This window comes from Theropithecus gelada, chromosome X, assembly GCF_003255815.1.
Source record: "Theropithecus gelada isolate Dixy chromosome X, Tgel_1.0, whole genome shotgun sequence".
Lineage (NCBI taxonomy): Eukaryota > Metazoa > Chordata > Mammalia > Primates > Cercopithecidae > Theropithecus > Theropithecus gelada.
Window position 1 is genome coordinate 43,886,500 of NC_037689.1, and position 17,665 is coordinate 43,904,164.

At 41.7% G+C, this 17,665-nt stretch overlaps 1 protein-coding gene across 2 annotated transcripts in view; it reads left to right on the forward strand.

The window, feature by feature from the left end:
• PHEX (phosphate regulating endopeptidase homolog X-linked) overlaps positions 1 to 17,665 on the forward strand; it is a 224,937-nt gene that overhangs the window by 65,826 nt on the left and 141,446 nt on the right. For both annotated transcript variants that reach the window (XM_025372572.1, XM_025372573.1), the window contains exons 8-10: positions 648 to 731; positions 2,681 to 2,826; positions 15,274 to 15,367. In XM_025372572.1, the coding sequence (XP_025228357.1) occupies positions 648 to 731; positions 2,681 to 2,826; positions 15,274 to 15,367 (324 nt within the window). The remainder of the gene's footprint in view (positions 1 to 647; positions 732 to 2,680; positions 2,827 to 15,273; positions 15,368 to 17,665) is intronic.

The window sequence follows — 17,665 nt, forward strand, 5'->3', positions numbered from 1 at the left end:
GTTGGCCAAATGGCCAAGAGCATGAGTATTGGGAATGGAAAGAGTATAGAGTCAGGGCTGGAGAGAGGCAGGTTTTGAAATGTGTGAATAGGCAGTGACTGAATCCATACTCCCAGCAATGGGGCTAGGGAAATCTCAAGGTCAAAGAAACAAAAGGGGAAATGAGGGTATGAGCTGTTGACAGAATGATCACGGGGAACAGTGGCATCCGGATAGTCTTGTGTTCATCAGTGAAAATTTGCCCCTAGAGATGAAGGGATAGTCGATGGTTCATGAAATATTGAGATCATTATTTGGAGACCACAGGTGACAGTGGGATGTTTACCTCAATTGTCCAACTTAAGTTTAATTGTCAAAATTGAGCCAGCAATAGATTTTGCCCATCCACATTATAGATTGGGAGGGAGATTTTGGGTAGTTCTTTTTGTGCTGGGGACAATATTTGATGCAGAGGAGGATGTGAAAGTTTATTTTCTTAATCCTGCCTAAAGTTATGTCTTCTTTTCTCTCCCTCGAAGTTGGACACCACACCAAAGCCTTGAAAAACTTTATAATACTATGCAGATGTTTTGGCACATGTAGGAAGTAATCATACAGTAAGAAATGGTTCACTTGAAAAAAAAATAACCAAAATCTCTTTCCAACAGATAATGATTCCTCATGAAAACCGAACCAGTGAGGCCATGTACAACAAAATGAACATTTCTGAACTGAGTGCTATGATTCCCCAGGTTGGTGAAAATATCCAGAAAACTTTCTCTCAACTGGTCATTTTAGAAGGGATTGGATTTCATCTGTGTGTAAATTTCTGTCTTGTAAAACCTACTCCCAGTCTTGGTTATCATCGTCTTTGTCAACAATCACATAAAATATCCCTTGTCTGTGTATTGGGATGCCTTCTGTTATAGGGAACAAAACATCTTTCCAACAGCAGCTTAGAAACTTAAAGCCTATTTTCTCACATGACAAAAGTCTAGACATAGGTAATTGTTGGCATTGGCTCAGCTGTTTAACAGTGTTGTCAAAGGCCCAAGTTCTTCCTATCTTTGCATCCTACTCTGTTTAGTGTGTTGGCTTTTTGACTTCATGTTTGATGACTCATGGTTGCAAGGTATCCATCACAGCTCCATATATCACATCTGTGTCAGAGCAGGAAGAAGGGGAAAGGGCCAGTGATGTGTCTAACTCTTTTACTAGGAAAAACAAACAGACCTTTCCAGAACATCTCCAGATGTCTTCCCTTTATTTCTTATTGAGTAGGATTGGGTCACGTGGCCACTCCTAACCACCGGGGAGGTTGGGCAAGTGAGTAACTGGTTTTCCATTTCAACAGTGGACACAGGTAACGGAGAAAAGGTTGGGAAAAGACTTTTAGAGTAGCCAATCTAAGAAACACCATATGGTGTTTTAGGTAAGATAGGGATGCTCTGAAGAATGGAGGCATGTTACTTTCTGTGTTTTTGTTTGTTTTTTTGAGACACAGTCTTGCTGTGTCGCCCAGGCTGGAGTGCAGTGGCGTGATCTTGGCTCACTGCAACCTCTGCCGGGTTCACTGCAACCTCCTGCCTTAGCCTCCCAAGTAGCTGGGATTACAGGTGCCTGCTTCCACACCTAGCTAATTTTTTGTATTTTTAATAGAGACGGGATTGGCCAGGCTGGTCTCAAACTCCTGACCTCAAATGGTCCCCCTGCCTCGGCCTCCCAAAGTGCTAGGATTACAGGCGTGAGCTACCATGCCTGGCCGCATTTACTTTCTGTTGCTGCTTATTTCCTCTTTTTTTTTTTTTTTTTAAAGGCTGTGTCACAGAGACTAGTTATGTACTGGGGCATCTGTTTCTGTGTATATATGAGAGTGAGGGAGAGTACAGGACAGAGAAAGGGAGGGAGGGAGAGAAAATGTACAGTATAGAGAAAGAATTTAGAAGGAGGAAGAGAAATGCAAGAGAGAAGGAGGGAAGAGTACGGGAGGAAAAAAGAGAGTATAGAATAGAAGAAGAGTACAGGATGGGGAGAGAGAGCAGAATGGGGAGAGAAAGACAGAGGGGAGAGTTCAGGAAGGAGGAAGAGTACTAGAGGGGGCCAAGGGAGTGAGGGTGCATATTACTGTGTTCATGTGTGTGTGTGTGTGTGTGTGTGTGTGTGTGTGTGTGTGTGTTGTCCAGATGTAGATGGTACAGAACACATGCTCCATTTGTGATTAAGACAATAGATCAGGCCGAATACGGTGGCTCACACCTGTAATCCCAGCACATTGGGAGGCCAAGGTGGGTGGATCACTTGAAGTCAGAAGTTCAACACCAGCCTGGCCAACATGGTGAAATTCCACCTCTACTAAAAATACAAAAAAAAAAAAAAAAAATTAGCCGGGCGTGGTGGTGGGTGCCTGTAATCCCAGCTACTCAGAGGCTGAGGCAGGAGAATTGCTTGAACCTAGGAGGCAGAGCCCAGATCATGCCACTGCACTCCAGCCTGGGTGATAGAGCGAGACTGTCTAAAAAAAAAGACAATAGATCTGAATAGCAATGATCAGGAGTTTATTTTCTAGACTTGAGTAGTTGCATCTTGAATTATTAGGTGTGAAATCAAAAGAAATGAATGACACTCAATCTATTCTATTTGCCTTTCTTACTTGCTACCTAACAGAGGTTCTCTTATTCTGTTTTGTTCTCTCTCCCCTCAGTTTGACTGGCTGGGCTACATCAAGAAGGTCATTGACACCAGACTCTACCCCCACCTGAAAGACATCAACCCCTCCGAGAATGTGGTGGTCCGCGTTCCGCAGTACTTTAAAGATTTGTTTAGGATATTAGGGTCCGAGAGAAAGAAGTAAGAACTTTATGTGAATTTTACTGTGACTTTTGTGTTTTCTTTAAATTATAAGGGCTTCCCTTCTCACATTCTTTGAAAACTGTTTTTAAAGAATGTTACATCAAAAGAGTCATAGGGAAAATCCCGGTATCCTTTGTGATGAACTGGCCAAAACCATTGTCTGGTGTAATTTACTTGCTGCAATGATAACAAATGTTTTTGTCCTTTATTTCTGGTCTTTCTCCATGCTGTTCTCTTCGAGATCCTAAATTGTTTATGAGCTTGGGGAACAAGTTATATAATTATGTTATTTTCTAAAATTTCTGTGTGAACATCTTTTTTTTCCCCAGTTCATTCTCAATCTTTTGCTGCTTTTTTTTTTTTTTTTTTTTTCTGGTTCCTTTTTAACCAGTAAGTCACTTTCTGGCAATAAACAAAAGTATCTGTATTGAAAAGACACAAGACCACTTTGAGAGCGGTAGAAAAATTGCACTGATAAAACAACTTTAGGAACTGCCAGGGTTTTCTTATTTTAAAGAATGTTTTAGAATTTGTTGCTTTGCTAGTTTAGTACTACAAAGAAAAATCTTCAAAATTTCCAGGAAGGAGAATTTTACAGGTTCATTAAGGCATTCAGCTTTGACTTCAGAAAATGAATCACAGAGTTTACAAAATGAATCAACGAGTTTACAAAACACTTTACTGAGTTAATTGCTGGGCCATGATTAAAATCATATTTTCTTATTTGGACTCAGACAAGGCTATATTGCCAGAAGTTATGTTTTTTAAAAAAGGCACTTCCAACAATTCTAGGAATAAAATGTAGCATTTATCCCCTACAGAAACACTTAGACACCTGAGAGAAGCTGCTGCTCTTTTTAAGATAATTTCTGAAGATAAAAGTAATCTGTGTTCATTGAGGAAAATATACAGAAAAGGGAGAGAAGAAACAATTTACTTAAAATTATGTCATTTAGAGATAAGCCAGGATTCTTCGAAAATTTTCTAAATGAAAATTGAATCTAGAGGTAGGTAATTATATTGCAGGGTAGAGCCTTGCTCCATGGGCCAGGAATGTCAGCAGCGTCACCTCGGGTGCTTGTTAAAAATGCAGATTCCAAGGCCCTCCTCCATTGAGTCTGATACAGTAGAGCTGGAAGGGAGGCCAAGTAATCTTTATTTTAAACAAGTACCTCAGGAGAATCTTACGATTAACTTTTCTTAGGGGAGCAGAAGGGGATCACTGTATTTGGAAATTTCTTTGTAAGTACTTCCTAGCTCTCAAATACTATCAAATATGACCCTAATGATTTTCTACTCATATGCCATTGAGTTACGGAGCACATTTTAAATTTTGGTGGTAATTTCCATTGAAAGATGGAGTTTGGCCTGCTAGAGATTCATCCTTCACCTCCTGAGTCAGTTTCTTCTAGTATCTGTGTTAAAAGAGTAGGTACTTCTGAACACTGATTAATTTTACTTCCAAAAAAAGCCTAATTTACAATCAGGGGATAGATTGGAATTTGGTTTACTCTATTAGAAAAAGCATCTCTGTCGTGATGATTACTTGGTAATTGCAGGACCTTTCGTAACAGTGGAAAAGACCATGATTGGAGGGAGATTTTACTCTGATTCTTGTCAAAATGATAACTTGGACAAATGTAAACATAGGGAACAACAGTAGAAAAAACATAGATGGAAAAATCACCTTAGACATTATGTACATATACAACTTCATTTAAAAATAAAGACAAAAATTGGCCAAGCACGGGGGCCTACACCTGTAATCCCAGCACTTTGGGAGGCTGAGGCGGGCAGATCACTTGAGGCCAGGAGTTCAAGACCAACCTGACCAACATGGTGAAACCCTGTCTCTACTAAAAAAATACAAAATTTAGCTGGGTGTGGTGGCTGGCACCTGTAATCCCAGCTACTTGGGAGGCTGAGGCGGGAGAATCGCTAGAACCCAGGAGGTGGAGGTTGCAGTGAGCCAAGGTCACACCACTGCACTCCAACCTGGGTGACATAGAGAGACTCTGTCTTAAAAAATAAATAAAATAAAAATAAAGCCAAAACCCAAATATCTTTCACACAGTTTATCCCGCAACCACCAGTTCATAAAAAAGCAACTTGTATTCTGTGTATTCTTGTGAGATTTCAAGACAACGTACACATCATGAGAAGTCTGACAGTATTTTATTTGCATACTATGGTGATGTTTTTCCATTGATGATCATTTTCCATTGATGATGATATGCCAGTTGCTATAACCAGCACCTCTAATACACTCACTGGCTAAATTGTACCCTCTGCTCGTGGAACAGTCTGAACATGGGTGTCCGTGTAAGAGAGCTTTCTTCTAAATAGTGACTCAGGAACCCAGACTCCTTTCATCTTGTGACTCTGCTCTCCCGTGGATGTTTGGCATCTTCTCTATTCAGCTGGAGGATGGAGAAACAGAGAGGGTGGAGGATTGTATAGGTTTTGGTGGGAAGGCCTAGAAGTGGGGTATGTCACTTCTACCCATATTCCATAAGCCAGAACTCAGTCTTGTGACTCATCTAGCTGTAGGGGAGACTGGGAAATATAGTTTAGCTATATGCCCAGGAGGAAAAGGAGTTGGAGTTTCCCTAGACATGCCTTTATCAAAGAGCATATCTCATTTTCTTGAAATGACGACTTTTCTCTCAATGGCAAATGCTTCCCTGCTCCCTACCTCTATGACACTGTGGGTACCTGATGGCAGGCACTCTTTTTTTTTTTTTTTTTTTTGAGACGGAGTCTCGCTCTGTCACCCAGGCTGGAGTGCAGTGGCCGGATCTCAGCTCACTGCAAGCTCGTCTCCCGGGTTTACGCCATTCTCCTGCCTCAGCCTCCCGAGTAGCTGGGACTACAGGCGCCCGCCACCTTGCCCGGCTAGTTTTTTGTATTTTTTAGTAGAGACGGGGTTTCATCGTGTTAGCCAGGATGGTCTCGATCTCCTGACCTCATGATCCACCCGCCTCGGCCTCCCAAAGTGCTGGGATTACAGGCTTGAGCCACCGCGCCCGGCCAGGCAGGCACTCTTTTTTAAATTTTTAATTTTTGTGAATACAGGACATATTTTGATACAGGAATGCAATGCATAATAATCACATCAAGGTAAATGGGGTATCTATCCCCTCAAGCAATTGTCCTTTGTGTTACAAATAATCCAATTATACTGTTTTATTTATTTAAAATGTACATTTACACTATTTTTGACTATAGTTACCTGTTGTACTAGCAACTACTAGGTTTTATTCGTTCTTTCTATTTTTTTTGTACCCATTAACCATCCCTCCTTCCCTCCTTCTCCTCTGCTACCCTTCCCACCCTCCAATAGCCACCCTTCTATTCTCTATCTCTGTGAATTCAATTATTTTAATTGTTAGCTCCCACAAATAAGTGAGAACATGTGAAGTTTGTCTTTCTGTGCCTGGTTATTTCACTTAACATTATGATCTCCAGTTCCACTCATGTTTCTGGAAATGACAGGATCTCATTCTTTTTCATGGCTGAATAGTACTCCGTTGTGTATATCTACCACATTTTTAAAAATCCATTTATCTGTTGATGGACACTTAGGTTGCTTCTGGCAGGCTCTCTTGTGATTGCTTTTTTAAGCATTGTGGCCTAGCACAGTGCTTCTCATGTAGTAGACACTTTAAAAATTCCAGAAGTTAACCAGATACCCCATCACCACCACAAGGAGGTGACATATGAATGGAACCCCAAAGGATAAAGAGGAATTTTCTAGGTATGGGAGAATGGAGAAAAGGGGATGGTAAGCATCTTGAGTGGTGGAACTAGTGTAAACTTGGGTGTCACCTGCAAGGCAGGGGGCTAGAGAGCTGAGGGGCCAGCTTGGGCTCAGGATATGTAGAGGAAAGGCATCAGATGAATGTTATGAGGATCCTCCCACCTCCTACCTTTCCCCTGGAGGCACCATTGAAGAAAAAGCCAGCCAAGCCTTCTCACATTGGGCATCTCTGCTGTGCCTCTGTTTTTGAGAATCTGCCTATGAAAATCATATACAGGTAACCATTATGGTTAACATCTTTGATTTTTACAATTCTATGTGTTGTTCCCACTTTACGGATGAGGAAGCTTTGGTTAAGTGACTTGGCCAAGATCACACCTCTAAGAGGAAACAGCTGAGATTCTAAATGGGGTCACCCTCATTTCTATGTCTTATCTCTTTTTTTCCATAAATGTCTTGGTGTGAAAAGAGACACTTTTCAGATGCTTCACTGCTCATTTTGGAGATACTAGCGTGTTGTACCCTCAGATAGTTAGATATTGCTAGCTTTGGCAATTCTCCTGCAATTTTCAGGGGTTCAAAGCCATCTTGTGTTGGTGTCAGCTGTTCATTTCTTATTTTTTAATTTTTATTTTTATTTCAATAATTTTGGGGGAAGAGGTGGTGTTTAGTTGCATGGAAGAATTCTTTAGTGGTGATTTCTGAGGTTTTGGTGTACCCATCACCTGAGCAGTGTACATTGTACCCAATGCGTAGTCTTTTATTGCTCACCACCCTCCCCCTGAGTCCCCAAAGTCCATTATATCGTTCTTATGCCTTTGCATTCTCATAGCTTACCTCCTGCTTGAAAGTGAGAACATATGTTATATATTTTTCCATTCCTGAGTTACTTCACTTAGAATAATCATCTTCAGCTCTATCCAGGTTGCTGCAAATGCCATTATTTCCTTCCCATTTATGGCTGAGTAGTATTCCATGGTGTATATATACCACATTTTCTTTATCCATTTGTTGATTGATGGGCATTTATGTATGTTCCATATTTTTACGATTGTGAATTGTGCTGCTATAAACATGCATGAGCTAGTATCTTTTTCGTATAATGACTTCTTTTCCTCTGGGTAGATAACCAGTGGTGGGATTGCTGGATCAAACGGTAGTTCTATTTAGTTCTTTAAGGAATCTCCATACTGTTTTCCATAGTGGTTGTACTAGTTTACATTCCCACCAGCAGTGTAAAAGTGTTCCCTTTTCACCGCATCCATGCCAATATCTGTTATTTTTTTATTTTTGATGATGGCCATTCTCACAGGAGTGAAGTGGTATCTCATTGTGGTTTGGCACTTCCCTGATAATTCATGATGTTGAGCATTTTTTCATATGTTTGTTGGCCATTTGTATATCTTCTTTTGAGAATTGTCTATTCATATCTTTTGCCCACTTTTTGATGCGATTGTTTGTTTTTTTTCTTTCAGCTGTTTATTTCTCAATTGCTGCTTCTCCCTTCTTATATCACTCCCACTGCCAGTCTAGGGGATTAGGCCTCTCTCTCTGACTGAGTGGCTGTGGGGACAGTGGCACTGACTCTTTGGTAGGTGGTGCATGGTACAGAATTAGAGCAATGAGATCCTCCAGTGGTGGTGGTGCCAAACCACATCAGTGGTGGTGGTGCCAAACCTTGCAGTCCAGGGGAGTAGGTGGCCAGGGAGAGACCCTTGGAGGAATGAGCTGGAGGCTGCCTGTGGGGAACAAGAGCTGGTGTTTAAGGTGGAAAGGGGGTAAGGAGGTAGTGATGATCTCTCATGTTATGTGCATCTCTTCCTAACTACATGTTCAGTGATCTCATGTTGATAGTTTGAATTCAACCATGGGGGATTTTGACACCATGGAAATTGGCAAATGTAACAAATCATTTTTTTTTTCTCGACAAGGCAGTTGGTAACATTTACTAGCACGTCACTGGGTGAGGAGCTCTATAGACTTGCCTCCCTTTCTGTCCCCCCTCAATTCTCCTCCTCACTCGTGACTTGAGGCTGCCTCAGACACTTCCCATCTACTTTTATCTGAGGAGTAAGAGTGGGAAGAGGAGAGGCCAAGGAAGGTTGGCATCAGGAGGAGTTGCTGTGGTTTCCTCTTCTAGGCCAGGCCTGGCCCCATGGAGATCATCTGCACCAGGACTGTTTTCTTTTGTTGTTTTTGTTGTTGTTGTTTTGTTTTGTAGCAGACTGGCCTAGAGCAAACCCTTGGAGTTTTGTCAAGGACTCTGTAAGTATTCCTGTCTTTAAGTTTCTTTTCATATAAAGCAAGTACAATGTACATTAAAGTAAGATGATTCTTGTTGCATGTTTCCAAAGGATGACCTGGAAAATGTGCTGTTATGTGGACCTCTCCCGGGGGCCAGCTCTTCTGAGAGTGATCCAGGGTCTTGCTAGTCAAAGAATGGCCTATGATGAGCAGCAGAGACATCACTGGGGAGTTTGTCAGAAATGCGTATCAGGCTCTGCCCCAGACCTACTGAATCAGAGGCTGAAATTGAATAAGATCCCCAGGGGACTCATATATACATTCAAGTTTAAGAAGCACTGATGTGGGATTTAGGAAGTCCTAGTTGAGCTGTATGTGCAGAATGATGAGGAGATGGAGTTTTCCTAGACCAGCTGTTTTCAAAACTGACACGGACCAGAATCCCCTGGAGGGCTTGCTAAAATACAGTGTGCTGGCCCCCGCCCCACGGATTCTCATTCAGCAGGTCTGGGGGTAAGGCCTCGGAAGTTTCTAACAAGTTCTCAGATGATGCTGAAGCTGCTGGCTCAGGGACACACTTTCAGAATCACTGCCTTACATTTGCCTCTGGGCAGCCTGTAGGATTTAGGAAGATCTCTGGCTTTGAGAACCTTTAAGAAGAACCTCTGTGGCTCACTTCAGATAGTATGACCGAGAGGAGCAAATGCAAGCTCTGGAATCTGAAAACCCAGATGTTGGTCCTAGATTGGTTACATTCTTGGAAGTACCTTGACCTCTTACCTTTGTTTTCTTCATCTGAAAATAAGGAGAATAATAATAATCACTTCACAGCACTGTTATAAAAATCAAAGAAGGTATTTTGTGGTCTCTGAAATGTAATACAAATGTAAGCTGCCTCCACAGGTTGCGCGTCCCTTATCCAGAATACCTGGGATCGGAAGGGTTTCTGATTTTGGATTTATTCAGATTTTGGAATATTTGCATTATACTTACCAATGGAGCGCCCCAAATCTAAAAATTAAAAACATCTTCCAAGTCAGAGGCTTTAGGAAATGATTTCACGTTGCTCTCTTTGTGGTGGATTCTCTTCTGAGACACTTGGCCTTTCTCTATTTTATTTATTGCCGCTTGGGGAAATTACCATATGGCTGAAAATGTGTTTTTTGGAAAAAAAGGATGTTATGTGTTATTTTCAAGGACTGTTGCTGAGTCTGATTTTTGCTTTTTGATGTATCTGAGCATTAGGTGACAGTGATTCAGTCATTATGGTTATATCTGTTCCTGGCGTGGTAATATTAGCACTCCAAAGCTGTGCTCCATAGCATTCTGTCAGTGTATTTATAACACACTGAAGAAACTCATCAGTGCCATTGTCTCGCTGTGTGAACTTCTCAGCATTCCAGCTTCCAGCTTGCAGAGGTCTGGTTGTTATGCTATCACCCTTTGTAATGCCTTGTCCAGGAAGTCCTCATAATTTTTATGCCCTTAGATTTCTGTGAAGCATCTTTGTTGGAGTGTTTTGGGGTCTCTGTGATTGGCCAGGAAATCTTAGCTGAATTAGAGGCTTGGCTAGGCATGGTGGTTCACGCCTGTAATCCCAGAAACTTGGGAGGCCGAATTGGGTGGATCGCTTGAGTCCAGGAGTTTGAGACCAGCCTGGCAAAATGGTGAAACCCTGTCTCTACCAAAAATACAAAAAAATATGCTGAGCACAGTGGCACGTGCCTGTAGTCCCAACTACTTGAGAGGCTGAGGCAGGAGGTTCCCTTGAGCCCAGGAGGTCAAGGCTGCAGTGAGCTTAGATAGTGCCATTGCACTCCAGCCTGGGTGACAGGAGTGAGTGAAACTGTGTCTCAAAAAAAAAAATAATAATAATAATAATTAGAGGCTTTAATTCATCACTGTGTGGCATAACGAAAAGCATATGCAGGCTTTAGAGTTGACACACCTGGGTCTGGTCTGGCCTCCATTGTTTATTACAGTGGTTCTTCAACTTGGCCTCACGTTGGACTTAGCTGAGGAGATTTATAAGCAATATTTATGTTGGGTACCACTTCAGAGATGGTGACCTAATTGGCCTGGGGTGGCCTAGGCATGTGGACGTTTAACAACTTCCCCAGGTGATTCTAGTTTGAGACTCACCGAATATGTGATTGTGAGTTTACTTAATGGTTCTAAGCCTGAAGTTTCCTCATATGTAAAATGGGTATAATCACATCTCTCTTACAGCAGCACTGTGAGGATCATAGTTAACGTGAGATGCCTAAATGAGATGATTTCAGGGGAGCTGGAAGGGCCCCTACTTCTCAAACCCCAGTATACTTTGCCATACTGCCTCTTCCACCGCCACCATCGGGCCCCCTAACAACTTCCCCAGTTATTCTGGCTCATCACCACTCCTTTGAGGGAATATCTTTTGAACTGATGAAAGGACATCTGCTGGCTGTTGACCTCCTTCTCGTCTCCACCTATGGATCCAGCATGGTTCACACGCCTGGCAAGAGGTATTTTAGAGACAAAGAACATAAAGTCCTTGCACTAAGACCAGGATTGGCCCATGAATGTGCTAGAGACTATGCCCTGGTTGCTGTCTGCATCTCCCCAGTGTGGCTGGCCTTTCTGCCCACTTCCTTGAGTGATGATCCTGTTCACCATCCTCTCCAACACATCAGCCGATTCGACCATTATTTAGCCGGTCCAGAGTTCGCGTTCCTGTTTGCAACACCAAAGCCTTTTAACCTTTCGGCATGCTCCTCTCATGAAGCCTTCCCTTAGCCCTCAGTTTGAGATGTACTATCCTTACAGTGAAGTGTCTGGCATGCACTTTTCGGTGCTAGAGTCTACCAAATCATCATTTATGCACTTGTCTCATCTCCCCTGTTCAACTAAAAGCATCAGGAAATCAGGGACTATCCATCTCCCCAGCACGTAGAACTGTTAGTATATGTGTGGGCGCTCAGGATGTGTTGATTGAGTGAATGAAAGAAAGATCCCTTGTATACTTACAGTGTGTCCCTTCAATGAAACAACCCAATTACATGAACAAGCTGAAGTCTGAAGTCCTGTGTTCCGAGCTGGACTTTGAGTTCTCTAACTGTAGGTGCTGGGTTCTTATTTCTTTACGTTCCTCATGGCATCTGGCACAATACTTGGCCAACAATAAGTGCTCAGTGAGCACTTCTTATCCTATTAAGGAGTGGAGATGTGAATGCAAAAGAGCCAAAGGAATGACCCCAAACCACTTAGTGGCCTCAACAGAGATGGACAAGGGCCAGACTTTGCTGATTAGGGCAGTGGTATCTTAGGGGAATGTGCATACCCTAACAAGATCCATTGGGTCTGAGAAGAACATTTTAGAACTTCTATATCTTTATTTAAATTTAAAAATAATTAAGCTTTATACAGAGTAATATAATGGACTTTGGAGACTCAGAAGCAGGGAGGGTAGGAAGGGGATGAGGGATAAAAAAAACTACAGATTGGATCCAGTGTACATTACTTGGGTGATGGGTGCACTATAACATCTCAGACCTCACCACCATACAATTTTTTTTTTTTTTTTTGAGACGGAGTCTTGCTCTGTTGCCCAGGCTAGAGTGCAGTGGCCGGACCTTGGCTCACTGCAAGCTCCGCCTCCTGGGTTTACACCATTCTCCTGCCTCAGCCTCCCGAGTAGCTGGGACTACAGGCGCCCGCCACCTCGCCTGGCTAGTTTTTTGTATATTTTAGTAGAGACAGGGTTTCACCATGTTAGCCAGGATGGTCTCGATCTTCTGACCTCGTGATCCGCCCGTCTCGGCCTCCCAAAGTGCTGGGATTACAGGCTTGAGCCACCGCGCCTGGCCCACCACTATACAATTTATCTATATAACCAAAAACCACTTACATCCCCAAAAGCTATTGAAATAAAAAAACTTTTTAAGAAAAATAATTATGCTTTATTGAGTTCTATATTGATGGCTATGGACCCTTCATTTGATCTGCGTGGAACATGTGAGAGGGCCACTGTCACCCTCACTGGCTTGTTTTCGTTCAGTATATTAAAAATAATCTCAGCTGGCGTGGTGGCTCATGCCTGTAATCCCAGCACTTTGGAAGGCTGAGGCGGGAGGATCACCTGAGGTCAGGAGTTTGAGACCAGCCTGATCAACATGGTGAAACCCCTTCTCTACTAAAAATATAGAAATTAGCCAGGCGTGGTGGCAGGCACGTGTAATCCCAGCTACTCAGGAGGCTGAGGCAGGAGAATTGCTTGAACCCAGGAGGCAGAGGTTGCAGTGAGTGAAGATCGCACCATTGCACTCCAGCCTGGGTGACAGAGCGAGACTCCATCTTCAAAAAAAAAAAAAATCTTGAGCAGTTTACATATACCTGTGGATTTATGAATTTTATTGTCTAGTTTGTCTAGTTTACTACATACAGCATAGATAAGTGGCTTAAAAATTCTTCCAGAGAAACAGGAATTGAAATGATTATTGATGATGTAAGCACAAGAGAACAGCTAGAAATTGGCAGAAGTGACCCTTCTCCCAGGCTGGTACGCCATGTTGGTTAGCCAGATGACAAGAGAAATACAATGGTGGTCTAACAAGAACAAGCACAATAGTAATCTGACAAAGACATGCCATAAATTTTTGAAATAGTCAAGAAGACTCTAAGAAATGTGGATTTATATTCATTGTCATTGTTGTATTAACCAAATCCTATATGGACACTATGTCTTGAAGAATTAATCCAGTGGTGTTTGAAGGATTAATGACTTTTGAAGATTTTTAATTTCATTTTACCTCATCTTTTGAAATTTCTGTTTTTGTATTTGTTAAAAATATTCCTAATATATTAGTCTACTAGTATATCTCTGTAGAAATTAAACATCCATGTATTGGGTATGTATGCTGAAAAATATTTTACTAGTAGGAGTGCATGTCCACTGTCAGAATGTCATACAAATGAGAGTGTGGTTTGTTCTTGATGGGCTTTTAGTGTCGTCATGTCATACTACTCTCACATGATTGACCAGAAAGCCATTTCAGGAATGTGTATTATTAGTCACCATGGTAATGGCACAGCTGGGAGGGGAATGGATCATTAAAAATCCATCATCACTATTGGGTTAGAAATTAGATCACACATTCTTATGAGGTCAGGTCATCTTTTGCTTATAGAAAAAGGCAACCCTTAAAATGTAACGTATTTTTAAAGATATGTATTATAGGCATTACATGAGCTTATTCATACATTTGGAAGTGAAAGACAAAACCCCAGAAATATATTTGTCAAGCATTTTGTTATTTATTTGAACCCTACAACAACCCTGTAAGGTGGGGATGATCCTCATTGTATGACAAGGAAAGATAAAATCACAGACCTTGAGTGACTTGTCCAAACTCACATATTTAGTAAGTATAGAATGAGGGTGCAAAATTAGGTAATTGGTATTAGCCAATATTTAGCTGTTAGTTTCCAAAGGCAAAGAATACATAGGCATGGTATCAAGTCACCTAATCCAGTAAGTCCTCACTTAACATCATCGATAGGTTCTTGGAAACTGTGACTTTAAGCAAAATGACAGATAATGAAATCAGTTTTACCATAGGCTAATTGATGTAAACAAGAGTTAAGTTCCTATGGCATATTCCTGCTCACAAAAACATCATCAAACTTCTAAATAAAGACCAAAACATGTCTAATATTGAACACTGAATACATGTGAGCCATGCATACATTTAAGAAAGATGAATAAAAGTAAGTAAGATGATTATTAACCCAGTTATTCTAGTTCAGGGTTGCAGGTGCTGGAGCCTATCTAGGCAGCTCAGGGCAGCAGGCGGGAACCAGCCCTGGCTAGGACGCCATCCTGTCGCAGGGTGCAGTCACACACACACACCATGCTCGCTCACACTGGGAATGTGTAGACACGCCGATTAACCTAACAGGCACATCTTTGAGATGTGGGAGGAAACAACAGTACCTAGAGAAAACCTGTGCAGACTTGGAGAGACTGTGCAAACTCTACACAGACAGTGACCCTGGCCCAGAATGGGTTTTTTTCTTATCAACTGTATAACAAAAGAATGTTGAATGAAATGATGCTATTTGAGGATCTGCTGTAATTTGAAGGTACTCACAATTTCCAGACATGAAAGGCTGTGTAACAGCGGACTTTATACCCTGAGAGTGAAAGCAAAATGTTCACTCTGAGGGCTGGGGCTGGAATCTTTCCTTCATTTATCTCTGTTGGGTGGTGAAAAGCAAGCCGATTTTGGTTGTGCTTATTGACATTTATCATCTTATGTCATTTCTCAAGTGAAAGTTCTGCATTTTTGTATGAATAAGAGGTCCCTTGGTGGAGCTTTGCCAACCGTTTTTCTCAAGGTGTTCTGCAGAGCATCAGATATTGACCTAAAATACAATAAATGGGCATCTCTCTCTGTTAACAGGACCATTGCCAACTATTTGGTGTGGAGAATGGTTTATTCCAGAATTCCAAACCTTAGCAGGCGCTTTCAGTATAGATGGCTGGAATTCTCAAGGGTAAGTTTAAGAAGATTGCAATGTTACATTGCTGGATAACTTTACATGCTAGAATCGTCCATATATTAACTGATCCAATAAAAATCATCTTCAGGGATTAGACAGGGCGTTTGTAGCCCAAGCTCTATTTGTGTGTGTGTGCCTTATTTATTTTTATTTAGGTATAAATTACACACGATAAGATACACTCAAGCTCTACTTTGATGGGTTCTATGAAGATATTTAGAGAAATACTAGAGGCCACACATTGTTTTCAAACTTCCCCGTCTTATCAGTGGATTCCCATTTTCCCCCAGAGGTTTTAACTGCGTCACTGTAATTATAGTTTTAACATTTCATTGTGATATATTTGTAACTATCTTTTATTTTCAGTATTCTGAACATTTAAAATGTGCATGATAGAGATATTAGATGGTAGAATTTCATTTTCAATTTGGAAATGGAATTTTGTCTTAAACTTTGCCTATACCTTCCATCTTCGCATCTATCCTCTGCTAGGTCCAAGAGGCTCTAATTTCGTTTTCTCTGAGACCTCCTCCACCTGCCCACCTGGCTCTTTATTTATTTATTTTTATTCAAGATGGGGTCTTGCCATGTTGCCCAGGCTTGTCTTGAATTCCAGAGCTCAAATGATCCTCTCACCTCGGCCTCCCAAAGTGCTGGGATTAAAGGCATGAGCCACTGTGTCGGGCCTCACCTGGCTCTTTAATCTTGGCTTCTCTCCCACCCTTGCTCGCCTCCCAGTTTATACCCATGGTACTCTCATCTTTGTTTTTGAGGCTTGTATCTGACTAATTCTCCTTCCACTAGAGGCCATAAGGATTTTGTATCTTTGAAACAGTTTTTATTTTTCTATCAATTTAAAGTGAAGTGAATGGTGAATCTTGTAAGCTATGATTTCATTCAAGAGGCATTTTTGTTATTAGAGGAACTATAAGTATAGAAATTCTTAGTGGGCCATTACTCTGGAAGAGTAGTGCAATTATTTTGGATATGCTTTGACCCTATAAAGTCACTAGCATATAAAGTTACTTTAGGGCTGCATGCAGTGGCTCACGCCTGTAATTCCAGCACTTTGGGAGGCCGAAGCAGGCAAATTGTTTGAGGTCAGGAGTTTGAGACCAGCCTGGCCAAGGTGGTGGAACCGCGTCTCTACAAAAAATACAAAAATTAGCCAGGCGTAGTGGCACACGCCTGTAGTCCCAGCTACTTGGGAGGCTGAGGCAGGAGAATCACTTGAATCCAGTAGGCCGAGGCTGCAGTGAGCTGAGATGATGGCACCACTGTACTCCAGCCTGGGCAACAGAGCAAGACTCCATCTCAAAAAAAAAAAAAAGTCTTTTTCCAGAGAACAGCATAAAACAACTCTCTCTCTCTATATATATGTCGTATTGATGGGTTAAGATACAAAACAAGTAGATTGTGTGTGCGTGTGTGTGTGTGTATTTTTAACTGCTATGAATCACATAAAAGATGATGCCCAGCTGCTTTCCACCCCTACTGTGAAGAGAATGAGAGAGGTGTAAGAAGCAGTGTGTGAACATTTAAGGTTAGGTATGAGGGGATGTTTCTTGAGCACGAAGTGCTAAATATAATATTGAATTGCCGAAGAAGGTTGTAGGATCTCTTTCTCTAGAGGTTTTAAAAATAGATTCATCCCTTACCTCTGAGAGAGGTTACCAGAAATCAGAGGAAGAATAGATGAAATTAAGCCTTAATCCCATTCCTCAAAACAACCTGGGTCTAACATTGTGCAAAGGACACTTCTGGCCACCGTTCTCAGGGCCTCCCTTCCTCCCTGCCTGTACCCCCAACTTCCAAGGGCAACTTACACTATATTTATTTCTCTGCTTTTATCCCCAAGAGTAAACCTCTGACCCTTCCAGGTCCTGCTCGGGAACCTTCTTACTTGTTTGTAAATGTTTTCTTGTAATGATATAATTGGGACAGATGGGCACAGCATTTACATCTGTATTTTGCTTGTTTATCAGTGTGTTTTTTGCTGTGACACAATGTAAATATGCTCCCTGTGTTGTTCATGGTGCACCGTGTTCTCCTGGTCTGCCTTGTTGAGTGCTACTTGGAGCAAGGAAACCCTCGCTGGACAGGAACTTTGCTCACCCACTGAATCTAGACCTTGTTAGTGGAACTTTAGTTCTCAGTAGAGATTAAATATTATCTGGACACTTGGATAGCATCTTCTCATGTCCCTGCTGACTGCAGAAAAGTGATGATACCATTGTCCAGATTCTTTGTTAATGGGGAAAATTGGGAAGAAAGGATAAATATATTATTTTA